Source organism: Chiloscyllium punctatum, chromosome 11, assembly GCF_047496795.1.
Source record: "Chiloscyllium punctatum isolate Juve2018m chromosome 11, sChiPun1.3, whole genome shotgun sequence".
Taxonomy (NCBI): Eukaryota; Metazoa; Chordata; class Chondrichthyes; order Orectolobiformes; family Hemiscylliidae; genus Chiloscyllium; species Chiloscyllium punctatum.
Window position 1 is genome coordinate 116,703,955 of NC_092749.1, and position 27,927 is coordinate 116,731,881.

The 27,927-nt window shown below is 42.0% G+C and overlaps 1 protein-coding gene across 17 annotated transcripts in view; it reads left to right on the forward strand.

The window, feature by feature from the left end:
* LOC140483389 (utrophin-like) overlaps positions 1 to 27,927 on the forward strand; it is a 737,248-nt gene that overhangs the window by 369,249 nt on the left and 340,072 nt on the right. For 15 of the 17 annotated variants that reach the window (XM_072581625.1, XM_072581633.1, XM_072581634.1 and 12 more), the window contains 6 exons: positions 2,842 to 2,992; positions 13,881 to 14,056; positions 14,494 to 14,629; positions 20,475 to 20,624; positions 21,752 to 21,913; positions 25,868 to 25,969. In XM_072581625.1, the coding sequence (XP_072437726.1) occupies positions 2,842 to 2,992; positions 13,881 to 14,056; positions 14,494 to 14,629; positions 20,475 to 20,624; positions 21,752 to 21,913; positions 25,868 to 25,969 (877 nt within the window). Of the gene's footprint in view, positions 1 to 2,841; positions 2,993 to 13,880; positions 14,057 to 14,493; positions 14,630 to 20,474; positions 20,625 to 21,751; positions 21,914 to 25,862; positions 25,970 to 27,927 lie in introns of those variants that run through there. The other 2 variants (XM_072581641.1, XM_072581640.1) reach the window with 2 other exon arrangements.

Here is a 27,927-nt window from a genome sequence, read left to right on the forward strand (position 1 = left end):
TCTTCTCAAAGTGTTGAGTGTCTTTGGAACTTGTCACATAGAACTGTGGGGAAAGAGTCATTGTGTATATTTAAGGCTGAGTTAGGTAGATTCTGAAATGAAAACAGAAATTGCTGGGGAAACTCAGCAGGTCTGGCAGCATCTGAGGAAAGAAAGCAGAATGAATTTTTCGAGTCCAGTCACCCTTATGAACATCTTCTCAAGATGTTTTAGTTTTCCAGCCTCTGCAGTTCTTTGTTGTATTTGAGAGATCTTATTTGAGGGTAGAGAAATCAAGAGTTACAGAGAAAAGGCAGGAAAGTGCGCATAAGCAATATTGGATCAGTTGTGATCTTTTTGAATGGCAGAGCAGGGTCGAGGGCCAATTGGCTACTCCTGTTCTTATTTCTTGGTCTCATGGAGAGTTGGAATTTGACCTGTACTTGTTGGAATATAAAAGTATGAGAGGTGACCTTATTGAAACATACAGGATTCTTAGAGGACTTGGGGTCAATGTGGAGAGATTGTTTCTCTTTATGGGACAGTCTGGGATGAGAGGAAATAATCTTAGAATAAGAGGCTGCAAGACAGAGATGAGGAGCAATTTCTTCTGAGGGTAGTGAATCTGTAGACTTCTTTACCAAGAAAAACTGTTGAGTTTAGGTCATGAAGTACATTCAAGGCTGAGATGGATTTTTAATCAGTAAGGGAATCCAGGGCTATGGTGGAAAGAAAGGAAAGCGCAATTGAGGATTATCTCATCAACCACTTCTCCTTTGTCCTATGGCCTTATTACGAAATAGATTTGGATGAAACAGATTTGTTTGAATATCAATGTGACTCAACCTTTATGCAAAGATTTGTAGCTCGGGTGCTCGTTGTTGTGGTTATGTTCGCCGAGCTGGGAATTTGTCTTGCAGACGTTTCGGCCCCTGTCTAGGTGACATCCTCAGTGCTTGGGAGCCTCCTGTGAAGCGCTTCTGTGATGTTTCCTCCGGCATTTATAGTGGTTTGTATCTGCTGCTTCCAGTTGTCAGTTCCATCTGTCAGCTGCAGTGGCCGGTATATTGGGTCCAGGTCGATGTGTTTGTTGATTGAATCAGTGGATGAGTGCCATACCTCCACGAATTCCCTGTCTGTTCTCTGTTTGGCTTGTCCTATAATAGTAGTGTTGTCCCAGTCAAACTCATGTTGCTTGTCATCTGCGTGTGTCGGTACTAAGTGTGGTCACCAATGTGACTGTAACAAAGATAAAGTACTGCTCCTTGTCTTCACCACCATTTCTCTTGACTCGTCCACTGTTTTTAAATTAGACTGTTTTTTCAACAAGTATGAATTTCATAAAACTAGACATTTGTCTTCAGTCACAAAAACAGATGTTGCTGGAGTTGTTTGTTTTTTCTTTATTGTCTTCAGTCCCTGCAATAATTCAGTTCTCTGGCAACTATCTAAGTCTGAATCACACCATTTACGACCTTGGTGTCTTATTGAACCCTGAGAAAAGACTCCAATCCTATATCTGTCAGAAAGACTTTGTTTCTGTCTTCATAATCAGGGAGCTCTGCCCCTTCTTTGGCTCCCCTGCTGCTGAACATTTCATCTGTGTCTCTGTTACTCCAGGATTGACTATTCCAGTGCTGCCCTGGCTGACATTTCAAATTCTACCCTTTATAAACTGGAATTCTTCTTCATGCGTATCAACTATGTTCATGCTGATCTTCACTGGTTCCTAGCAAAGGAATTCACTACATAAAATTACCTTCGTTTGAAAGTCACCTCATTTCCTCTTATCTCTATAATCTCCTCTACCTCTATAGCCCTTTTATCTGCACTCCTCCATCTCTGGATTTTTGAGTAGCCCCTCCTTTGAGCCCTCTGCCATCCGCTGTGCTTTCAGCTCTCTGGGGACCACGCTCTGGATTACCAGCATTTATTGCCCATCCTTAATTAAGATTCAACTATTTCAATTGAGAATGCAATTGAAAGTCAACCACATTGCTGGGCCAAACCAGGTAAAGATGATGTCGATTTTCCTGCTCCTCGGATGCTGCCTGACCTGCTGTACTTTTCCAGCACCACTCTAACCTTGACAGCTTTCCTTCCCTAATGGACATGAGTGAACCAGATGGTTTTTTTCTGACCATCGGCAATGGTTTCATGGTCAACGTTAGATGATGTTGTAAGGGTTATACATTAGACTTTGAGTGCCAGATGGTTTATTGAATTCAAATTCCACCATCTGCCATGACAGGATTTGATTGAAGGTACCCAGAACATTTGTTGAGTTTCTGGATTAATAGTCCAGCAATAATGCCACGAGGCCATTGCCTCCCCACTTTTCTCTTTCTCCCATTCCCATTCTTTCCTTTTAAGATATTTTTTAACAACTTAACTCTTTGCCTAAGTTTTGGTCATAGACCTTAATAGTCTAAAATTTAGTCTAAAATTTTACTTCATGACACTCCCAATCATGGGCCTGGACCATGTATTGAATCAAAGACACTATATAAATACAAATTGTTGATATGACAGGATCATTGTATGTGCTGACTGAATGAGAATTTCTACAGGTAAAACAGGTACTATATATAGACATGTATTTTATTATATATTAGGATTATCAACTGCACAGATAGAGGCTTTCCAGCCCAACAAGTTTCTGCATATTCTCCAATGCTGAGAGTAACAATATAGATACTTATGAGGGATTCCTGTTACATCTAGTTTATTGAGTAAACCAAGTTTTAAAATGGAGTGTTTCTGCTGATCTTTTGAAGATTTTTCACTCTTCCTCTCTCTCTGGGGGTTATGTGACTGTTAAAAAATCTAACTCGGAGATGTGAATCTTCTGTCTTTTTGTAGCCGTTTCGATAAGGCTGTGGAGGAATGGAGACAATTTCACTGTGACTTAAATGATCTGAATCAGTGGGTGATGGAAGCTGAGCAGTTATTGTCTGTTGCCCGAGACCAAAATGGTAGCCTGGACTTGGAGGAAGCCAGGATTCACCAACAGGTGAGTTTCTTGCCAATCATTCTCTTCACACATTTAAAAATAAGAAGTTAAAAATCACACAACACCAGGTTATAGTCCAACAGGTTTAATTGGAAGCACAATAGCTTTCGGAGCGACGTTCCTTCATCAGGTGATAGTGGAGGGCTCGATCGTAACACAGAATTTATAGCAAAAATTTACAGTGTGATGTAACTGAAATTATACATTGAAAAATTGATTGTCTGTTAAGCCTTTCATCTGTTAGAATACAGTGATAGTTTCACTTCTTTCATGTGTAAATCACAAAACCTTTTTTTTAAAAGTTGCATTCTCGGGTTAGCTGTTAACAATGGTGATAGCTAGACAATATGTTGAAGGTGTTGGCCCCCTGTGTTCTCTGTCTATGCCATGATGTTTAGATTGATTCTAATTTAAAAAGTGAGATAACAGAGTTTTACATAAATTCATGCAGTTTTTGAGCTCAGAGTTCTACATGAATGCATGCAGTTTTTGAGCAAAGTACAATGTAACTCTGCAAGTACAAATTCACCACACAAAATATATGTGTGCATGTGGGTCTTTGTCTGTGTGTGTGTGTGTGTGTGTGTGTGTCTGTCTGGGGTGGGGTGCTCGAACAAAGGCTACGACAATGGATGAATGGGCACCGCACAACAATCAACAGACAGGAGGGTTCCCTCCCAGTTGGGGAACACTTCAGTGGTCCAGGACATTTAGCCTCGGACCTTCGGGTGACCATCCTCTAAGGTGGACTTCGGGACAGGCAGCAGAGAAAGGTGGCCGAGCAGAAGCTGATAGCTAAGTTCGGTACCCATAGGGAGGGCCTCAACTGGGACCTTGGGTTAATGTCACATTACAGGTGATCACCATTGCACCACACACACACACACACTTTCTCACACTCACAACCCCCATCCCAGACAGACACACACACACAGACAGACAAAGACCCATATGCACACATATATTTTGTGGGTGAATTTGTACTTGCAGAGTTACATTGTACTTTGCTCAAAAACTGCATGAATTTATGTAAAACTCTGTAATCTAATAAGTGAGATAACAATCAATCTAAACATCATGGCATAGACCGAGAACACAGGGGGTCAACGCCTTCAACATATTGTCTAGCTATCACCATTGTTAACAGCTAACCCGAGAATGCAACTCTTTAAAAAAAAAGGTTTTGTGATTTACACATGAAAGTGAAACTATCACTGTATTCTAACAGATGAAAGGCTTAACAGACGATCAATATTTCAATGTATAATTTAAGTTATGTCACAACTGTAAATTTTTGCTATAAATTCTGTGTTACGATCGAGCCCTCCACTATCACCTGATGAAGGAGCGTTGCTCCGAAAGCTAGTGTGCTTCCAGTTAAGCCTGTTGGACTATAACCTGGTGTTGTGTGATTTTTAACTTTGTACACCCCAGTCCAACACTGGCATCTCCAAATCATGTCAAAAATATGAAGATTTCCTAAGGCCTTGTTCGAACTGGTGATTGCAACCCACAAGCTTATTATTAGATGTCATTTTGTATGAAACTGCTTCCTTCAATATGGATCTCGACAACTCCTTGAAATTGTGGAGTTGAACATTTAAGAGAGCACAGCAAAACCCTGTGACCGCTTTTCCCATTTCTCCTGGTGTCGTAGAGTCATTACAGCAGAAACAGACCCTTTGGACCACCCAGTCCATGCCGACCATAATCCCAAACTAAAGTAGCCCCACTTGACTATGCTTGGCCCATTTCACTCCAAACATTTCTTAGTCATTTACTTGTCTAAAAGTATTTTAAACATTTTAATTGTACCCACATCCATCATATCCTTTGGAAGTTCATTCCAAACATGAACCACTATGTGTAAAAAAAAATTGCCCCTTTTTCTTCTCATTTGAAAAATATGCCTCCTGGTCTTGAAATTCCCCACCTAGAGAAAAAGACACCTGCCACTCATATCATCTATACACCTTATTATCTACATCGCCTCTCTAAGGTCATCCATCAACCTCCTTCACTCCAGTGAAAAAAGGTCCCAGCCTATCCAGCCTCTCCTTGTATTGCAATTTCTCCATACCAGCAATATCTTGGCAAATCTCTTCTGGATCCTTACCAGTTTAATAATATCCTTCCTATAACAAGGCAGAACTGGACACAGTCCTCCAGAAGAAACCTCACCAACTAACCTGCTGAAGAACTATTACATTTCTATGTTTTCCCAGTTCAGATGCAAAATCGCATTCTGAAATTCTGCACAGAAGCTCCCAGATATGCTGAGTATATCCAGATTTCTCATTTTTCTTTCAAATTTCCAGCAGATGCAAGTTTTGGTTTTGCATTAAACTGTTTGATCAGCCAAAACGTTTTCATATTCTCTCTCTTCTTACCTCATTGTCTTGTTATTTGGTTCTTGGGCTGGGGGACGTGGCTTGCAGAGGAGTGGAATTTTTCACGTTTAGACAGTGTTTGTTTCTCTTGCTGTGGGTGAGAATGTGAAAATTAATGTTGGTGGGAATGAGCATGTCTTAGACAGATGGCTGGGGCAAAGGCTGTATAGTGTGCAGATGGAGTAGTGTGCATATTTCTTGGAGAATTTGAGCATATCTTGCCCTTCTTGCCCCCTTGGCTGGTGGGGGAGAGGTGTTATAATCCCTTGCACTGTTGGGGAGTTCTCTCTCTAGTTGGGCAAAGTGTGTTTTTTTTCTCATGCTCTGTAGGGGCCTGTCTCTTGCATGCTCTCTCTCGCTCTCACTCTCTTGGAAGGGTTCTCCCTTGGGTGAAGGTTGTGTGTATCTTGTTCTCTCTTTCTGCATGTTTCTTTCTCCCTCTCACTTAGGATCTCTCTTCTTTCAAATATAAAATTAAATTATGGTACTAGGCACTGTTGGCAGTCAGCATTTGTGGAGAGAAACAAAATTAACATTTAAGGCCTGTGACCTTTGCAGAATCATCCCGAACAGGAGGCCACTTGACCCATATGCCTGTGCGAACAATTTTAAGTAGCGCATTGATCAGTCCCCCTCCCTTCTGAAGATACTTGGTAGTCCCCTTTCGATTACTGAGTTAGGTTCCTTTGAAAGTGGCCATTGAATTTGGTTCCATCAGAATCCTTCCCCTCTTCCTTGTATCATAGGAACACCTTTTGTTTGTCTTTGTTATTTCATAGAACCGTGGAATGGTTACATGACAGAAGGAGGCAAATTGGCCCTGTCTGTGCAGCTCTTTGCAGGAACAGTTTATCGAGTGGCATTCCTCTCTCTCTCCATAATGTACAGAATTTTTCACTTCGTATTGTGATCCAATTTTTGTTTTGAAAATTAGGATTGAACCTAGCGACATCACAACCTCAGGCTTTACGTTCTAAATAGGCCTTGAATGAAAATATATTTTGTTGTGTTGATATTGCTTTTTTGCAAATCGCCCTAATTCAATGTACCCTTGATCCTTCCACCAATGGGGATAGTGGATCTGTCTAACCTGTCCAGACCATTCATGTTTTGAACACTCAAAACTCCTATCAGTCGGATCTTCTCCAAGAAGGGCAGCGCCAACCTCCTAAACCATCCAATTAATTGAAATTCTTCAGCCCTGGAAACATTGCTATGGCTTAACAGTCTAGTCCAAACCAGTGTTTGATGTAATTCATGACACCTTAGTTCCTTTTGTATTCTATGCCCTATTTATAAAGCCCAGGATCCCATTTGCTTTGCTTTAGTAACCAACCCCAATGACTTACATGCATATAAACCTAGGTGTCTTGGATTCTGCACCCACAAGATATATTGCTTGCATTAAATTTCATCTGTCAGTCATTGTCCATTCAGTTAACTTGTCTGTATCCTTTTGAAGTTTAACAGTGTCTTCCTCACCATTCATAAAGCTTATAAATTTTGTATCATCTGTAAATTTTGAAATTTTGCCTTGTACATAAAATCTGTGGAATTAATAAAAATAAATCAAGAAATGCAGGCGACCTAATTCTGACTACTGAGAGTGTCTGCTTGAAACTTTCTGTAGTGATTGAAGTGAGGTCAGCTAAGTGGATCTCATAGAATGAGAGTTCCCTGATTGGGGCAGTTAATCTGGTCTGATCAGGAATCCCTAGCTGATGGATCAAAACTGGAGTGTCAAGAGATTCTTTTCACTCTGAGAGCTGGCTCTAAGGAAGCTGGATCACTGTCTAGGACTTTCCACGTATAAGTAAAGGATGACTTGGCGATGGGATACCGGCCTCTGTGGAGTCATTTCACCTCCTTCTAGTCTGAAAAACAATTGTTCACCACATTCTTGTCATGCAGCTGATTTTGTATCCGGTTTGCTATTTTTCCTTTTTCTTCCATAAGTTCTTACTTGCTTCAAAAGTCTCTTGATAGCATTTTTAAACATCTTCAAGAGAAGTCCTTGTACGTCACATAAATTATGTTATCACCATCTACATCCTTTGTTAGCTCATCAAGTCTTTGTTGACTTTCATTAATTAACCTGTATTTGGCCAATGACTGTTGTTTGCATCCCAAATCACATCCTAAAGTTAAATGACTGGCATGTAATTGTAAGGGTTTACCTTTATCTTCTGATTTAAATAAGGAAGTAACAATTTCAATGTTCTAGTTCCCTTGGCACCATCCCAGTTTCTAAGAAAAATGTAATAAATTATAGCCAGTATCTCTCAATTAATTTCATATTGGTTGTATCACATCCAGTCCCTCAAAATCCCTCCTCCCCAGCCTTATCCTATGTTTAGCCCCACCCCTCTTCCTCACCTGCTAACCTGTCCATCTTCCTACTCACTGATTCACTCCACCTTTTCCACTGACCAATCACAATAACACCCCCACCTGCATCCTATCACCATCCCACTGACCCTTCCCCACCCCCCCCCCCAGCCCCACCCCTACCCCTCTCTTCTATATACTTATAGGGTCCCTCCCTGTCCCCAGTCCTGCTGAAGGGTTTCAGCCCGCAACATTGACTTTCCCACTCCTCGGATGTTGTCTGACCTGCTGTACTCTTCCAGCTTCACATCTTTTGACTCTGGCTTCTAGCATCTGCAATTCTTAATATCTCATCAGTCCTTGTGCTTTATCAATTTTGCATTTAGCCAGCCTAATAACTTCTCTTTAACAATTTTAAACTTGTCATATGTCTTGATTTTCTAATCTTTAGCTATGACTTTGACAGCATTTTATTTTTTGGTGCAAATATATAAAAAATATTCAGTTAATATCTCAACCATGCTGCATATGTGAATCCTCAATTCGGCAAAAAATTGGTTGCACTGTTCCTTTTACTGTTTATATGCTTATCAACGACTTTTGGATTTCCTTTTATGTTACTTACCAGTTTCTTCTTATGTTCTCTTTTTTGCTTTTTCGAATTTGTTTTTGCAATTCTTCTCTGAAACTTGGAAGTGTGCTAATATATAAAATTCAGTTGAATGCGTTCTAGAAACTCCTGCCTTTCTCAGCCCTTTTCAACGGCTATCCTAGTCTACCTTTGGATGATTGAAGTCCCTGTTACATACAGTGTAATTTTTACACTTTTTTTTTCTACTTGACAGTCCTGTGGATTATTAGCTCTAACCAAATAGGTTCTAACTTTCACATTGCTGAAAATTTGTTGCTGGAAAAGTGCAGCAGGTCAGGCAGCATCCAAGGAGCAGGAGAATCGACGTTTCTGGCATGAGCCCTTCTTCAGGAATGAGGAAAGTGTGTCCAGCAGGCTAAGATAAAAGGTAGGGAGGAGGGACTTGGAGGAGGGGCATTTGAAATGCGATAGGTGGAAGGAGATCAAGGTGAGGGTGATAGGCCGGAGTGGGGGTGGGTCACCACCAGGGATATATTTCCCTCCCCTTCCCTATCAGCGTTCCGAAAAGACCATTCCCTCGTCAGGTCCACTCCCCCCACCAACCCAACCTCCACTCCTGGTACCTTCCCCTGTAACCGCAAGAAAAGCAAAATTTGCGCCCACACCGTCCCCCTTACTTCCCTCCAAGGCCCCAGGGGATCCTTCCATATCCGCCACAAATTCACCTGCACCTCCACACACATCATTTATTGCATCTGCTGCACCCGATGTGGCCTCCTCTATATTGGGGAGACAGGCTGCCTACTTGCGGAACGTTTCAGAGAACACCTCTGGGACACCTGGACCAACCAACCCAACCACCCCGTGGCTCAACACTTCAACTCCCCCTCCCACTCCGCCAACGACATGCAGGTCCTTGGACTCCTCCATCGCCAGACCATAGCAACACGACGGTTGGAGGAAGAGTGCCTCATCTTCCGCCCAGGAACCCTCCAACCACAAGGGATGAACTCAGATTTCTCCAGTTTCCTCATTTCCCCCTCCCCCCACCTTGTCTCAGTCTCCGCACCACCTTCCTAACCTGCAATCTTCTTCCTGACCTCTCTGCCCCCACTCCCTCTCTGGCCTATCACCCTCACCTTGATCTCCTTCCACCTATCGCATTTCCAACGCCCCTCCTCCAAGTCCCTCCTCCCTACCTTTTATCTTAGCCTACTGGACACACTTTCCTCATTCCTGAAGAAGGGCTCATGCCCGAAACGTCAATTCTCCTGTTCCTTGGATGCTGCCTGACCTGCTGCGCTTCTCCAGCAACACATTTTCAGCTCTGATCTCCAGCATCTGCAGTCCTCACTTTCTCCTCTGACTTTCATTGCTGAGGCATGCCCATCTCCAGCACTGAAATGTCCTGCTTAATTAATACTGCTTCCCCTCCTCATCCATTCTTCTTTTGCCTTCTCTACCTTCTCTGAGCAGTTTATACAAAGAAATGTTTGCTCCTACCTAGTCTTGATCGTCTTTGAACCAGACCTCTGTTATTGTCACAACCTCTGATTCCCAGCTGGTATCCGCACTTGCATCTAACCAACTTTACATACAACACTTTATACATTTAATACATACACAGCAACCCAACTTTGAATATATTGCATTATAACTTTTTCTGACCCCACCTCATACCTTACTATTTCCTGCTCTATGTAAATCACACAAGCTGAACTTCTCCAACCTGACCTTGCATTAAATTCCCTCATCCCTAAAACAATTCTGCCTTACTAAAGAGCGAAGTGGAAACGGTTTCATCATATTCTTAGCCAGTATCTTTGAGATCCTGAACATAATTTGGGAAGTCAGGTGGTGATTTACTTCTCTAAAGTTCCAGTCTCTGACCTGCTCTTGTAGTCAGTATACTTGTGTGTCCCTTCCATTTTGGTTTGTGGTTAATTGTAAGTGCAAGATGTTGATGCTCAGGAACACACCATAATAATGATGATGAATGACAATGGGAGATTGTTAAAGTGTGTATTGTTGGAAATGCTCATTGCCTGGCTCTGTCATTATGTGACATGTATGATGCCTGCCACTTCTCAGCCAAAGCCTGAATGTTGCCCAAGTATTGGTGCATGCTGGTATGGACTTCTTCAGTACTTGAGGCAAAATTAATGGCTCTTTACTTGAACGTACGTGTGTTTGGAGCGAAATAATTGAATTGTTTGCAAAAATGCAGGTTAATGGTTAAGTTCCTTATTGCTATTACAGAGGTATGGTTACAAGGGGATCAAAGATGGTAACTAAATGTTCAAGGATTTGTCACTTTATGTAAGGACAGACAGGAAGGAAAAGGTGATGGGATAACTTTGTTTGTATGGGATGGGATAAGTATGATAGCAAGAAAATATCTTGGATCAGAAAATACAGAATGTAAGATATAATTAGGGTAGGAAGAAAGAAACGGAGTTAATGTTTCAAGATTGTTATGATAGTTCTTTAGAACCTTGGTTGGCAGACATTCACCCATCAGATCATAAGGAAGGCAAATGGATTACAGAGGAACCTCGATTATCCGGTATTCGATTATTCGAATTTCGGATTATCTGGCAAGATTGCAAGGTCCCGACGTTTGGCTAAACTGCGTTACCTGGCATTCCATTATTGGAACAAAATACTCCCTGCCCGTGTCGTTCGAATAATTGAGTTTCCACAGTATTGGCCTTTATTTCACAGGGAATGAAGTATAAAAATAAGGAAGTCATGCTAAACGATACAAAGCACTAGTTAGACCACACCAGTTTTGGTCTTCGTACCTAGGGAAAGATATATTTGCATTAGAGGCAGTCCAGAGAAGGTTCGCCACGTTGATCCCAGGTATTGAGGCATTTTCTTATGAGAAGCGGTTGAGTAGATTGGCCCTGAAATCATGGAAAAATTGAAACATAGAAGATTCTTAGTGGACTTGATAGTTTGTTTCCCCTTGTGTAAGAGTCTATGCCCAGAGAGCATAATTTCACAGTAATGGGTTGTTCAGTCAGGAGAAGGATGAGGAATTTCCTTCCTCAGGCAGTAGTGAATCTGTAGAATTCTTTCCTGCAGATTATGGTAAAGTTTGGGTCATTTAGTATATTTAAGGCTGAGACAGACACAATTTTAATCAGTAAGGTAATCAAACATTATGGGGAAAAAGTAAGTATGTGGAGTTGAGGATAATCTGATAGCTATGAGCTTATTGAATGGTGGAGTAGACTTGATGGGTTGAATTACCTATATTTACTCCTAAGCTATGTGGTCTCAGGTTGCAAATACTAATCATCGCAATGATGAGTGCAAATGTTGATCATCGCAATGATGAGTGAACTTGCCCAGTTTTGATCTTGTGTTGGAGGGGTGGTCATTAGTGAAGCCAAAAATGGTTGATTGGCCCAAGGACATAATGTTGAGCAACTGTGATGTCCTGGGGCAGAGATGATTGGCCTCTAACAAGCACAAAAACATTTATTTGTGCAAAGTATGACCCAAATCACTGAAGGGTTTTTCTTGATTTTTATTGAGATATGAGCCCACCCTTGTTCAAGTGCTCCCTGATGTCAAGGATAGTCAGTCTCAATTTCTGGAATTCACCTCTTCTGTGCATGTTTGGACCAAGGCTGCCATACCGTCAACAGCTGAATGATCCTGACAAAACTCAATCTGAGTGTCTGTGAACTTATTACTACCGAGCAACATCTTGCTTCATAGCACTTTTGATGACATTTTTCATGATTTTGATGATAGAGAGAATGATAGAACAGTAATTGGCCTGTTTGAATTTGTCCTGCTTCTTGTGTACAGACATAGCCTGAGCAGTTTTCTACTTTGCTGGCTGGGTAGAAGTGTTGTAGTTGTACTAGAACAACTTGGCTAGGATATTGGAGTTCTGGAGCACTACAGTTTTTGGTCATATTAGTAGACTGTTGTAGGGCTTGTAGCAATACTTTCAGACATTTCTTGATGTCTCGTGGAGTAAACTAAATAGCTAAAAACTGGTACCTGAATACACTTGGATGATTACAAATGCTTCTGCCTTGCCATGTGCCCTATTATGTGCTGGGCTTCCATAACATAGCATTGGGAAATTTGTGAAGCTTTCTCCCCTTGTTAATTATTCCATTGTCCACCACTTTTCTTGACTAGCTGTGGCAGGATCACAGTTTTGATCTGGTCTGTTGGTTGTGGGATCTCCTATGACATATGAGCCCACTGATTCCACAACTACCTAAACCACATCTCCCTCCTACCCTACCTCATGTAAAAATGCTATCTCTTATTCCCAATTCCTCCGCCTCTGCCACATCTGCTCCCAGGATGACCAATTCCAACTCAGAAAGTCCCAGGTGGCCTCTTCCTTCCACGATCGCAACTTCCCTTCTCACGTGGTTGACAATGCCCTCCAGTGTATCTCCTCTACTTCACACACTACTGCTCTTGAACCCAACCCCTCTCAATGCAACAAGGACAGAACCCCCCTGGTCCTCACCTTCCACCCCACCGACCTCCGCATGCAACGCATCATCCCCGCTACTTCCACCACCTCCAAACGGACCCCACCACCAGATATATATTTCCCTCCCCACACCTATCAGTGTTCCAAAAAGACCATTCCCTCCGTGACTCGCTCGTCAGGTCCACATCCCCCACTAGCCCACAACCCACTCTTGACATCTTTCCCTGCCACTGCAGGAAGTGGAAAAGCTGTGCCCATACCACTCATCTCACCTTCATCCATGGCCCCCAGGGATCCTTCCACATCTGTCAGAAATTTATCTGTACCTCTCCCAATGTCATCTACTGCATTTGTTGTACCCGATGTGGTCTCCTCTCCATTGGGGAGCCAGGACACCTTGCGAATTGTTTCAGAGAATATCTCTGGGACACCCATACCCATCAACCCCATCGCCCCGTGGCTGTACACTTCAACTCCCTCTCCCACTCTGTCAAGGACATGCAGGTTCTGGGCCGCATCCACCACCAAACCATTACCACCCAATGCCTGGAGGAGGAATGCTTCATATTCCACCTTGGGACATGCAACCATGCGGGATAAAAGTGGGTTTCAACAGCATCCTCATTTCCCCTCCCCCCACATTATCCCAGTCCCAAGCCTCCTACTCAGCACTGCCCTCTGGACCCATCCATCACTGCCCCCTCTGACCTATCACCTTCTCCCTCACCTTCAGCAACTATCGCTTTTCCAGCTACCTCCTCATAACCCCACTCTCCTTCCATTTATCTCTCAGCTCTGACCCACAAGCCTCATTTCCTGCTGGAAACATAGATTCTCCTGCTCCTCGGATGCTGCCTGATGGGCTGTGCTTTTCCAGCACCACACTCTCGACTCTGATCTCCAGCATCTGCAGTCCTCTCTTTGTCCATATGGTTTATATTATGTATATCGTCCTGTGTTTAAACTTTATTGGGTTGGCACCTCATTTTGGTTTTAGAGCTTGTATTATTGAATGACTTGTTGACCAATTCTGTTGGATGGAGTAGGAGATTGTCCATGATCTGAATCCTTTCTGGAATAATGTTGTTATTTCCCTGCAAGGAGCTGGAAGAAAGTCTCAGCAGTCACCAGCCAGTATATATTACTTTAAATGCCTCTGGCAGAGATATCATACAGGATCTTTCAACAGCAGATGGATGTCTCCTACAGGAGAAGCTCAATGGATTAAATAAACGCTGGGCAGCCATTTCTTCAGAGATCAAAGATCGGCATCGTAGGTAAATGACCATTTTTTTAAACCAACAAGTGTTTGGAGCAACGTGAAAGAAATCATGGTGGAAAACTTTGCTTTGCAGAGGAGTGTATGACTATTAATTAGAGTGCATCTTTACTAGAAACCTTTTATATTTAACCATCTCTGTGAGTGATTGGAGTTCTCTGTTTTATAGTGTAGATTAGAACTTTTAAATTGTGAAAAATTGTGTATAAAACTTAATTTTCATTTTGATAGAGAATATATTATGTTGACCTACCATTCAAACAGCAGTGTTGTTTTCGTAAGAAGAGAAGGCAGTTGAGTTGAATATTTGAAGGTCCGGGTTGCAGTGCTGACATGAGTAACCAGAATTAGCATCCTTTGATTTATATGCTGTTTTAAATGCAGACCTCCTTGGTTCTGTAGTTGTTAAGTATTACGTTTTTTTTTATCTCTTAGGTTGGGTGGAGATAGCCAACAATGCTCTGATTTAAAGAATCAGATGGATGAATTTGGTTTGTGGTTGGATACGGTACAGAACTCTTTAAGGGCTGTGCATTCACCGCCGACTGCACATGATCTGGAGGAATTGAAGGTATTTCAATCTGTGATTAACCTACTTTATATTTTATATTTTAACAGTTTTTCAAAAAAGAGACTTTGTCTTTGAGATTGCGTAATGATGAACAGCTAAAAGTAGTCTGTCTGAAAATTGCAGGTTGTTTTCTGTTATTGCCCGTCAAGGCAGATCACGGGGAGTGTACAAAGGGAAACTTGATCTGATGTTTCCTTATCAATTTTACAGAGCTATTCAATCTACGTGCATTTTTAGAGGTTTAAGATGTACGTTTTGTATTCAGTAATATGTGAGAATTGGGGAAGAATATTAGAGTGTAATATCGGAGTGTACAAAATACTTGGAGAGACAGGTAACACAGGAATAGAGAATAGCAAGTTGTTGGAGTCCGAATAACACACAAAATAATGAAGCCAAATGAGAGTTATGTTGCATGTATGTGAATGCACGTAAAATTGAAGAATTACAAACCCAGAGTGCCATGTGGATTATGATGTGTTGATAATCCACTGAGTGTTAATTACAAGGTGCTCAAAAAAGGAAAGGAGAAAAGGAGAAGGCATGGTGTTTTTTTTTTGTTAAGGAGAGTATCGCAGAGGGTTCAAGGATCAAACAATTTGGTGATAGCCAACAAACAAAAATTTTGCAGTTACATTGCTTGCTGTAATGTATAGACCAGCCATTAGTTGGAAGGATATAGATTACCAAACCTGGAAGAAAATTTACGGGTGCCAACAATATAGTGTGGTATAATGGAGATATTTACCTATGGACTTATAAATTGCCTCCCTTCTTTTTAGCCATCAATTTGCATCAGTCACAACAAATATTTTCCAAAAATGGACTGGGACAGTGGTAGTGTGGGGACAGTGAGAGATGAATGTTTGTCAGTTGTGTTCAGGGGACTTGCCTGCAACAATATGTGTCTGGTCCAACAGTGAGGAGGCACTGCTATGCCTAATTCTTGCAAATGAGGTGAGCCACCAAATCAAATGTCATTGGGAAATATTGAGAAAACAGTGAGTGTTGTACCATAAGGTTTAAGTGAAGATGGAAAATGGCACTCAACAATCAACTGGTGCACAGCTGATCCCATGTAAGACAGATGAGGGCAGCGAATCAGTGGAATTCTTTAAAAACCAAAAGGGAAATTGCTGGAAAATCTCAGCAGGTCTGGCAGCATCTGTAAGGAGAGAAAAGAGCTGATGTTTCGAGTCTAACTGACCCTTTGCCAAAGCTGGAATTCTTTACTGCATTGGTTTCTGGAGATTGGATAATTAAGTATTTCCAAGACTGAGATACACAGATATTTACTGAGTTAAGAGAATTCAGAGTTAAGGGGAAAGGCAGGAAACTAGAGCTGAGAATTGTCAGGTAAGCTATGATCTTATTGAGTGGCAAGGATTGCCTGAATTGCCTACTTTTGCTCCTACCTCTTATGGTTTTATAGTCTAACTGCATCTTATTTGATGTGTGATGGCTGCATGCAAAAAGTAAAAGGAACATATTTGTTCTGACTGATGCAAATTGGTGGCTAAAAAGAAGGGGGACGTTTTATCCCTTTTCATCAGAAAGCAGCATATAGAGGGTTAGGGGGTAGGTTTGCTCGCTGAGCTGTAGGCTTGATATCCAGACGTTTCATTACCTGGCTAGGTAACATCATCAGTGGCGACCTCCAAGTGAAGCGAAGCTGCTGTCTCCTCCTTTCTATTTATATGTTTGTCCTGGATGAGGTTCCTGGGGTTTGTGGTGATGTCATTTCCTGTTTGTTTTTTGAGGGGTTGGTAGATGGTATCTAGGTCAATGTGTTTGTTTATGGTGTTGTGGTTGGAGTGACAGGCCTCTAGGAATTCTCTGGCATGTCTTTGCTTAGCCTGTCCCAGGATAGATATGTTGTCCCAGTCAAAATGGTGTTTTTTTTCCTCCGTGTGTAGGGCTACGAGGGAGACAGGGTGGTGTCTTTTTGTGGCTAGCTGGTGTTCATGAATCCTGGTGGCTAACTTTCTTCCTGTTTGTCCTACGTAGTGTTTGTGGCAGTCCTTGCATGGAAATTTGTAGATGACGTTGGTTTTGTCCATGGGTTGTACTGGGTCTTTTAAGTTTGTTAGTTTTTGTTTGAGAGTGTTGGTCGGTTTGTGTGCTACTAGGATTCCAAGGGGTCTTCATAGTCTGGCTGTCATTTCTGAGACTTCTTTGATGTATGATAAGGTGGTTAGGGTTTCTGGCTGTCGTGGTTTGTTCTTGAGGAATCTGTGGACTGCATTTTTTGAGTATCCGTTCTTCTTGAATAAGTTGTAAAGATGGTTCTCCTCTGTTTTCCGAAGTTCGTCTGTGCTGCAGTGTGAGGTGGCTCATTGGAATAGTGTTCTGATACAGCTTCATTTGTGTGTGTTGGGATGGTTGCTGGTGTAGTTAAGTATTTGGTCAGTGTTTGTCAGTTTTCTGTATATGCAGGTTTGTAGTTCTCCGTTGTCCGTTCTTTCGGCTGTGACGTCCAGGAATGCGTATTTGTTGTCGGTTTCTTCCTCCTTGGTGAACTTTATGCCTGTGAGGGTGGTGTTGATTATGTTAAATGTCTCTTCTATCTTGTTTCGTTTTGTGATGACAAAGGAGTCATCTACGTAGCGGATCCAGGTTTTTGGTTTGATGGTTGGTAGGGCAGTTTGTTCTAGTCTGTTTGTTATAGAGGGTGTCTACTTGCCTAATGGAACTCACAGCAAGCTGTTTAGCCTTTGTCACCTGAGATTTGAGACAAATGTGCACAGGTTTTTCCATACCACCTTCTGTCACCACTGACAGTGTGGTGCAAGAGGTTGTAAGCAGCTTCACGCATGTCTGCTCCGCAACCATCATGAATCAATCAATATCCACTTTGCAAAGCTGCAGTCCTCTAAGCTGAGGAAGAGAATGTGGAATAACAGTAATCTGACTGTGGACACTAAAATGTAAGTCTATCAAGTTTGTATCATTAGTGCTCTGTCAGGGTGCAGAGGTAGAAATATTTAGAAGTACACTTCTAAATGTTACATCAGTCTTGCATCAGTGGTGGGCAAATTATTGGAGAGGATTTTGAGAGACAGGATTTATGATTGCTTGGAAAACTGTAGCTTGATTAGAGATAGTCAGCATGGATTTGTGAGGGGCAGGTCATGCCTCACCATCCTTATTGAATTCTTTGAGGATTTAACAAAACACATTGATGAAGGTAGAGCAATGGATGTGGTGTGCATGGATTGTAGCAAGGTGTTTGATAAGTTTCCCCATGTTAGACTCATTCAGATAGTAAGAAAGCATGGGATGTAGGGAAATTTGGTTGTCTGCCTACAGAATTGGCAGTCCCATAGAAGACAGAGGGTGATTGTTGATGGAAAGTATCCAGCATGGAGCTCGGTGACAAGTGGTGTTCTGCATGGATCTGTTCTGGGATCTCTGCTCTTTATGATTCTTACAAAAGACTTGGATGAGGAAGTGGAAGGGTGGGTTAGTAAGTTTGCCGATGACACGAAGGTTGGTGGAGTTGTGGATAGTGTGGAGAACTGTTGTAGGTTGTGATGGGACATTGACAGGATGCAGAGCTGGTCTGAGAAGTGACAGATGGAGTTCAACCAGGAAAAGTATGAAATGATTCATTTTGGAAGGTCAAATTTGAATGCAGATTACAGGATTAAAAGCAAGATTCTTGACACTGTGGAGGAACAGAGGGATTTTGGGGTCCATGTCCATAGATCCCTCAAAGTTGCCACTCAAGTTGATAGGGTTGTTAAGAAGGCGTATGGTGTTGGCTTTTATTAGCAGGGGGATTGAGTTTAAGAGCTGCGAGGTTATGCTGCAGTTCTATAAAGCCTTGGTTAAACCACTGTTAGAATATTGTGTCAGTTCTGGTCACTCATTTATAGGAAGGATGTGGTATGCTTACAGAGAGTGCAGAGGAGATTTACCAGGATACGGCCTGGACTGGAGGGCATGTCTTATGAAGAAAGGTTGAGAGAGTGAGAGCTTTTCTCCTTGGAGCGAATAAAGATGAGAGGTTGCCTGATAGAGGTGGACAAGATGACGAGAGGCAGAGATAGAGTGGATAACCAGAGACTTCTTCCCAGAATGGAAATGGCTATCATGAGGGGGCATAATTTTAAGATTAGTGAAGGAAGGTTTCGGGGAGATGACAGAGGTCGGTTCTTTACACAGCGAGTGGTGGGTGCATGGAATGCACTGGCAGCAGTGGTAGTAGAGTCAGATACAATAAGGACATGAAAGTGACTCTTGTATAGGTACATGGATGATAATAAAATGTAAGTTATGTCGGTCAGTTTGATCCTAGACTGGGATAAAAGGTTGGCACAACATAAAGGACCAAAAGTGCCTGTACTGTGCTGTGCTGTTCTATGTTCTATGTATACTTACAATGCCAAAGTTCATGAGGCTATGGGTCAAGTTCTGGAAAATTAGATTAATATAGTTAGATGGATGTATATGATTGTTGCAGACTCAATGGGCTGAAGGACCTTTTTCTGTGCTGTAGACATCTATGACTCTGGCAGCTTCTTAATATTTTCGAGTTTGATATGAATCCTCAGAATAAAACACTGCTTTTAATTCATTTATGCTGTCTATTCCTAGTATTGAACTTTCAGGATCTCACTCTTTCTTGAACAAAGGTGTCACATTTGCAACTCTCTAATCTACCCCAAATTAAAGCTTTGCAAGCACTTTGTCTAGCAGGCTATTCAGATCAAGAGACAACCAGTCTAAACATAGGCAGTTTGTACTGTGAATCTTTACTCCATCAGGGGTCTCTCTTTCTATCAATATTTCTAAAAGTGCCGTCCTCTTCTTATTTAAAACATTGATAGAACGAACAGCCAAAGTGTACTAGCCTAAGCACATGATTCTTTCTTTGTCCCAGTAGGCCCCACTACATCTCTGACTAACCACTTTCTATTTGTATTCCAGTAGAACATTTTTGGGTTCCCCTTTATGGTGACTCTTCGATTTTCGTGTTCTTTCCTTTCCAGTCTAATTTTCTTCTCACTTCACCACCTGTCCCCCCACCCCCACCCCGCCCCCATCCCAAACTATTTTGAGGGATTCGCCTGGCATGAGTCACAAATAGTCTTTTCCTGTTTCATGATATTCTCTATCTTGAAGGAGAATGTGAGGACTGCAGATGCTGGAGATCAGAGTTGAGAGTGTTGTCTGGAAAAGCAAAACTGGCCAGGCAGCATCTGAAGAGCAAGAAAGTCAGTGTTTGAAGCATAAGCTCTTCATCATTCCGAATGAAGGGCTTATGCAAGAAATGTCGATTCTCCTGCTTCTTGGATGCTGCCTGACCTGCTGTGCTTTTCCAGCACCACACTGTCAGTTCTCTATCTTGAAGTTCTTTTTAGATATTCCTTGCTGTGCTCCATTTCTTCACCTCTTGTGTGGAATGTGGGAGACGCTGGCTGGGTCAGCATTTATTGATCATCCCTAATTGCTCTTGAGAAGGTGGTGATGAGCTGTCTTCTTATACCATACTGTCCCTTTGGTCTAGGTTCATCTACAATGCTGTTAGGGATGGAGTTCCAGGATTTTGACTCAACAATATTTTATTTAAGAGCAAAATATTGTGGACACGGAAAATCTGAAACAAACATAGGGAATCCTAGAGGTATTCAGGCCTGGCAGCAGTTGTGGAGAGATAAAAAGAACTAACATTTTGAGTCTAGTATGATGTTTTCAGGACACTTTATTGAGGTTGATTTTATATTTCTAATCTAAATCTTGATTTTCAGATTGGCCAAAAAAGACTGCTGTGTAGCATTGCAGCTTTGGTAAGGGTCTCTTTGTTGACTGTTGCATTATGTACTGTGACTATTATTCACAGGTTGCAGCAACAGACCTCAAGTTGCGCAGTGACAATTTAACCATGATGAACAGCATTACACAGGATATACTTTCAGACAAAAACCTAAGTCTACAAGAGAGAGACAAACTTTCTGCAAAGCATAGAATTATCAATTCAAACTGGAATAAGGTAAGTTTTTTTTAAAAATGACATCATAATTCATGATGAGTTGCAATAAGGGATTAACATTCACTTTCTTGTGCTGAAAGTATCTCTGCTGAAAGGCACAGCAAGTGTATTCCTTGAAGTTTTGTTGAGCCTGAAGCTCCAGTTTCCAGCATCATTTGCGCCCAACAATTTCCAGTGTTCATTTTAGTTTAACCTGTGAACAAGTAAAAGGGCTGTGCCGATATTTGGAACCATTCAGTTATTTAATTTAATATGTATGAAAAAGAATTGAAATTAAAACCTACTCTTTTTTTTGTTCTGAGCTTTTCTCAATTTTAAAATCACTTAAAAATATACATGCAGTAGATTTGTGTTATACTCTATACTGTGCTTTTTAAAGTGAAAGAAAGAAAGATTGAGCATCTGTAAATAATGAAATTGCTTGAAAATGCTGCACTATAAATGTTGTGTTAAAAATTGGACTGACTGACAATTTTGAGATAGCAAATGTTACTACAAGGATGGGTTGAGAAATCTGTTACTGACTGTATGATCACAGTAAAAGTTAAAAAGTGTGGTGCTGGAAAAGCACAGCAGGTTCGGCAGCATCTGAGGAGCAGGAGAGTCGATATTTCTGGCATAAGCCCTTCATCAGGAATGTAGGTGGTGGGGGTGGCAAGGGGGCTGAGAGATAAATTTATTCCTCAGCCCCCTTCTCTCTCTCTCTCTTTCTTCCTCGCCCCCGACCATTCCTGACGAAGGATTTATGCCTGAAATGTCAACTCTCCTGCTCCTTGGATGCTGCCCTGACCTGCTGTGCTTTTCCAGTGCCACGCTTTTTGACTCTGATCTTCAGCATCTGCAGTCCTTGTTTCCTCCTGATTGCAGTAAGACATATTTAATTCTAGAAAATTCAGAAGGAAATTTACTTTAGTTTTACTGTTATTCCATACGCCTTGTATGTAGCTCATGTTTTGTCTGATGATTACAGACTCTCAAATTTTAAAAGCAGAAAGTGGTAGAGAAACTTAACAGGTCTGGCAGCATCTGTGGAGAGAAAGAGAAAGTTAATGTTTCAAGTCAGATATGACTTATTTTGGACACAGAAAAATTTTCTTTCTGATGCAATGTCTTGTTTTCTTATTTAGATGTACAAAGAACTGTCTGTTAAAGTGAAAGAAATTGAGATTCACCTCCAGGACTATGCTGACTTCAAAGAAAACCTGGAGAAGTTGTCCAACTGGGCAGTAGTTACAAGACTGAAGCTCCAGCACAGAGGACCATCTTCACCAGGAGGTACACAACTTCAGGTAAGTTCCACTGAAAAACAGATATAGGGCAGAATTTTATCTTTATGACTGGGCTCTTGATTGCTTGCTGAAGAGCTGTTGAGGACCCTATATCACCTCCTTTAGAAAGGTCCTCTGAATTCTGTAGTCTCTGACTAGATTTTCCCCAACATCAAGGACTCAGTTTGGCACCGCAAAGAGCTGATGGCCAGTTAGAGCAGTGAAGCAATGCTGTGACCAAAAGTCCAGGATCAGTGAGCTCCAAATGCCTTTGGAAAGTGAAGATGGGATGTAGGTAAAGGGGAGGGGTCAGATGAAAGGTTAGTAGGGTGGCTGTCAGGAGGACCTGTTCTCAATGTCAGACACACTGACCCAACCCTATCTAATGCATTGATTATCTTATATGTCGCTATTAAGTCTCCTCTCAACCTTTTTCTCTCCAACGAAAACAGCCTCAAGTCCCTCAGCCTTTCCTCGTAAGACCTCCCCTCCATACAGGCACCATCCTAGTAAATCTCCTCTGCACCCTTTCCAAAGCTTCCACATCCTTCTCACAATGTGGTGACCAGAACTGTACACAATACTCCAAGTGCGGCCGCACCAGAGTTTTGTACAGCTGCAGCATAACCTCATGGTTCCGGAACTCGGTCCCTCTATTAATAAAAGCTAAAACACTGTATGCCTTCTTAACAACTCTGTCAACCTGGGTGGCAACTTTCAAGGATCTGTGAACCTGGACACCGAGATCTCTCTGCTCATCTACACTACCAAGAATCTTACCATTAGCCCAGTACTTTGCATTCCGGTTACTCTGACCAAAGTGAACCACCTCACACTTGTCTGCATTAAACTCCATTTGCCACCTCTCAGCCCAGCTCTGCAGCTTGTCTATGTCTCTCTGTAACCTACAACATCCTTCATCACTATCCACAACTCTATCGACCTTAGTGTCGTCTGCAAATTTACTAACCCACCCTTCTACGCCCTCATCCTGGTAGTTTATAAAAATGAGGAACAGCAGTGGACCCAACACCGACCCTTGTGGTACATCACTAGTAACTGGACTCCAGCATGAACATTTCCCATCAACCACCACTCTCTGTCTTCTTTCAGCAAGCCAATTACTGATCCAAACTGCTATGTCTCCCACAATCCCATTCCTCCGCATTTGTACAATAGCCTACTGTGGGGAACCTTATCGAACATATACATATGCTGAAATCCATATACACCACATCAACCGGTTTACTCTCATCTACCTGTTTGGTCACCTTCTCAAAGAACTCAATGAGGTTTATGAGACACGACCTACCCTTCACAAAACTTTGCTGACTATCCCTAATCAACTTATTATTTTCTAGATGATTACAATTCCTATCTCTTATAACCTTTTCCAACACTTTACCAACAACCGAAGTAAGGCTCACTGGTCTTTAATTACCAGGCTTGTCTCTACTCCCCTTCTTGAACAGGGGAACCACATTTGCTTTCCTCCAATCTAATGGCACTATTCCTGTAGACAATGACGATTTAAAGATCAATGTCAAAGACTCTGCAATCTCCCCCCGGCTTCCCTGAGGGTCCTAGGATAAATTCCATCCGGCCTAGGGGCCTTTATCTATTTTCACACTCTGCAGGATTTCTGATACCACTTCCTTGTGAACCTCAATCCCACCTAGTCTAGTAGCCTGTATCTCACTATTCTCCTCGACGACATTGTCGTTTTCTAGAGTGAATACTGTCGAAAAATATTCATTTAGTGCTTCCCCTATCTCCTCTGACTCCACACACAACTTCCTACTACTATCCTTGATTGGCCCTAATCTTACTCTCGTCATTCTTTTATTCCTTAAATACCTATAGAATGCCTTAGGGTTTACCCTGAACCTATTTGCCAACAACTTCTCATGTCTCTTCCTGGCTCTTCTGAGCTCTCTCTTTAGGCCTTTCCTGGCTACCTTGTAATCCTCAAGCGCTCTCACTGAGCCTTCACATCTCATCCTAACATAAGCCTTCTTCTTCCTCTTGACCAGAGAGTCCACTTCCTTCATAAACCATGGCTCCCACGCTCTACAGCTTCCTCCCTGTCTGACAGGTACATACTTATCTAGGACACTCAGGAGCTTTTCCTTGAATAAGCTCCACATTTCTAATGTGCCCATCCCCTGTAGTTTCCCTCCCCATCCTAGGCTTCCTAAATCTTGCCTAATCGCATCGTAATTGCCTTTACCCCAGCTATAACTCTTGCCCAGTAGTATACACCTATCCCTTTCTATCACTAAAGTAAACATAACAGGATTGTGATCGCTATCATCAAAGTGCTCACCTACTTCCAAGTCTAACACCTGGCCGGGCTCGTTACCCAGTACCAAATCTAATGTGGCTTCACCCCTTGTTGGCCTGTCTACATACTGTGTCAGGAAGCCTTCCTGCACACACTGGACAAAAACTGACCCATCTATAGGATTTGTACTATAGTGTTCCCAGGAGAACGTGAGGACTGCAGATGCTGGAGATAAGAACTGAAAATGTGTTGCTGGAAAAGCGCGGCCTTCTTCAAGGCTCATGCCTGAAATGTCGATTCTCCTGCACCTTGGATGCTGCCTGACCTGCTGCGCTTTTCCAGCAACACATTTTCAGCTATAGTGTTCCCAGTCAATATTTGGAAAGTTGAAGACCCCCATGACAACTACCCTGTCTTTCTCACTCCTATCGAGAATCATCTCTGGAACTACTCGGAGGCCTATAGAAAACTCCCAACAGGGTGACCCCTCCTTTTCTTGTTTCTAACAAGATACTTTGCTTTTGAAACTTCCTGTGTGGCTACTGCCTCGTCCAATGCTTGATGACAACCAGTGGTGGTGGGATGAGGCCCTGAAGTGGGCATTTATTGTATTGAGTGGGAATGTCTGTCCATAGGACTTCTCATGCCAAAAAGCATTGGGCAGAGATGGGAAGAGAACTGAATCCACACCGAACACTGCATCATCTGGTTAAATTCCCCTTACCAGTTCAATTCTTTGATAGAATTCTCTTGCCATAAGGAGAACAAACTGAGATATAAAACTTGTATGTTTGCAATGTAGTTCAGTATTTTTCATTGCCTTCGTGAAAATATTTGGAGTATCTAGTGCATCGTCATGTTGGCACAGATACATGCATGATGCTACTGTTAGTGTTTTTGCTATGCAGAAAATTTGGTGTAGACTTGCTGAGAGAGATTGAACTCTGGGAACTATTCATGTTAAATTGTGCACTGATAACTTGTGAATTGGAAAAGGGATAGCTGTTGCGTCAGAGCTGGGATATGGATCTGCTGCTGCAGTCTTGATGAGGGAGCATTGTGAATTTTCTTTTAATTCATTCATAGCATGTGGGCATCACTGGCCAGGCCAGTATTTATTGCCCATTCCAAATAACACAGAGGGCTGTTAAGAGTCCACCATATTGCTGTGATCTGGAGTCACATGTAGACTAGACAAGGTAAGGATGGCGGTTTCCTTCCCTGAAGGCCATTAGTGAGCCAGATGGGTTTTTCCAATAAATGACAATTGCATGCTTAATTCCAGATTTTTATTGCGTTCTAATTCCACCATTGCCATGTCAGGATTTGAATCTGGGTCCCCAGAAAGATAACTGGGTCCCGAGATTAACAATTCAGTGACAATACCGCTAGGCCATCACCTCCCTGCGTTGTGGGTGCTCTGAAATGGACACACAACTATTGGTGAGATGGAAAATTAAAAAGCAGTCTCATTTGCACTGCACTGCCCTTGATTCAAGTATGCATGTGGATATAGCCATGTTACAGTCCCTGTAGTATAGGTATTCCCAAAGGATAGAAATATAAAACAAAATGCCCAAGTCATTTCAAGTAGAGATTTGTTTTTTAAGAAAAAACAGTGTTTATTTTGCGAAAGAGTTTGTTTTCTGCCTGTTAGGAATATTGTGTTAAATGTTGACTCAATGTTTCAGTTATTAGAAGCTGCTGTGATGAGCCACCAAACTGACATTGAGGCTACTCTCGCTAAAGCTTTGGAGTTGGACAGGAAAAGTCATTTGCTCCCTGAAGAAAAGGTAAATAGTGGTATTTCTGACTGGCACACAATTTGTTGCAAGATGCCCCATACTTTAAGATGGACTGTGGTCTGGATTCAATGCTTTGAAGACACCCCTGTTGGATGGGGGTGTACAAAGTTAAAAATCACTCAACACCAGGTTAGAGTCCAACAGGTTTAATTGGAGGCACTGGCTTTCGGAGAGCTGCTCCTTCATCAGGTGGTTGTGAAGAATAAGATTGTAAGACACATAATTTATAGCAAGATATAGCAGAATTTATAGAAGGGCGGCACGGTGGCACAGTGGTTAGCACTGCTGCCTCACAGCGCCAGAGACCCGGGTTCAATTCCTGCCTCAGGCGACTGACTGTGTGGAGTTTGCACGTTCTTCCCGTGTCTGCGTGGGTTTCCTCCGGGTGCTCCGGTTTCCTCCCTCAGTCCAAAGATGTGCAGGTCAGGTGAATTGGCCATGCTAAATTTCCTGTAGTGTTAGGTAAGGGGTAGATGTAGGGGTATGGGTGGGTTGCGCTTCGGCGGGGCAGTGTGGACTTGTTGGGCCGAAGGGCCTGTTTCCACACTGTAAGTAATCTAATCTAATCTAATCTTATTCTCCACAACCACCTGATGAAGGAGCAGCGCTCCAAAAGCAAGTGCTTCAAATAAAACCTGTTGGACTCTAACCTGGTGTTATGTGATTTTTAACTGGATTCAATGCAGCATCCTTAGACCACACACAGGAACATTGCCTTGAATTAATGTGAGCTGTGGCTCTATTCGGAGCCTTCTCATTTTTGGGTCAGACAGCTGTAAATTCAAATCATTGTCTTGGGTGCGACCTCAAAAATATAGACTGATGTTCTAGTGTAGTAGTCAGAGAATGCTGTACTGTTGGATGTGTCAAGTTTAAAAGGAAATATTAAACTGAGGCAAAATATTCCATGGCACTTTTTTGAAGAAAGGCAAGGAGTTACCCCACTGTCCTGATCAGTGTTCATCCCCAAATTTACATCAGTTTGTGTGGTCATTATCATCGTGCTGCTTTTCAGAGTTTTAGTTTTACGTGTTGCGAAATTAGAAGTAGATTTGGTTCGGCTGTTTGTCCCTGTGTCTTAACAGTACAAAGTGTGCTTTGAAATTTGAATTTTTTATTTCTGGTTGAAATAAACTTACAGTTAACAGGCCTGATTAATTCAGGGCTCTTAAATCTTAAAACAGGCCTTTTTTAAGAGTAAGATTCCTAATACTCAACTAATGGTCTTCCTGTATGATAGTAGTTGGTCTATCAATCTCATAGACTATCATTCTGAAAGCCTCTATTAATATTGTCTTGCATTGATCATCTGACTACTAGTCAGGAAAATGTTCTTTGTGATGCTTTTCTCAAGGGTTCCATAGTTAAAATCTGATGCCAGTGAGTGGAAACATAGTACACAATAACTTTCAGCTGGAAAATCCACATCCCACTGTCCATGAGTGGAGCATGCAATCTTTGTATCCAAATAAGTAATGGGCAATTTCTTCCATGTTCCAGCTTGTTTAACGGATTTTGAGTCAATTGTTTGGATTTTCTACAATTAAGCAGGTTAAAGCATTAGATTCCAAAAAGGGATTCCACAATGTTTAGTATATTCATATAGTGTTATGTTCTTAATATTAATGAAACACTTTGTAGCTAATAAATCCAGCTCTGTTAAATTTTCTTCAGTTTCTCTGGAAACATGCAAGGAATATCTCATAAGCTGTAATATTCAGGTCAGGTCAGGCAATGGTGTAAGTGAGTAATTAGGTCCCAGGAGTGGGAAGACCGAGACTGCAGTGGACAATAGCAGAGGGAAATAGAATTAGAATTGGGAGGCAAGAGATGGTGAACACTCTCCAGGGGAGGTGGTTGTGTTGCCATACAACTTCCTTCCAGGCTTTGATCATATCTTCTTGGGGAAGTGGTTTCTCTTTAAATCTTTGACTAAATGGAAAATT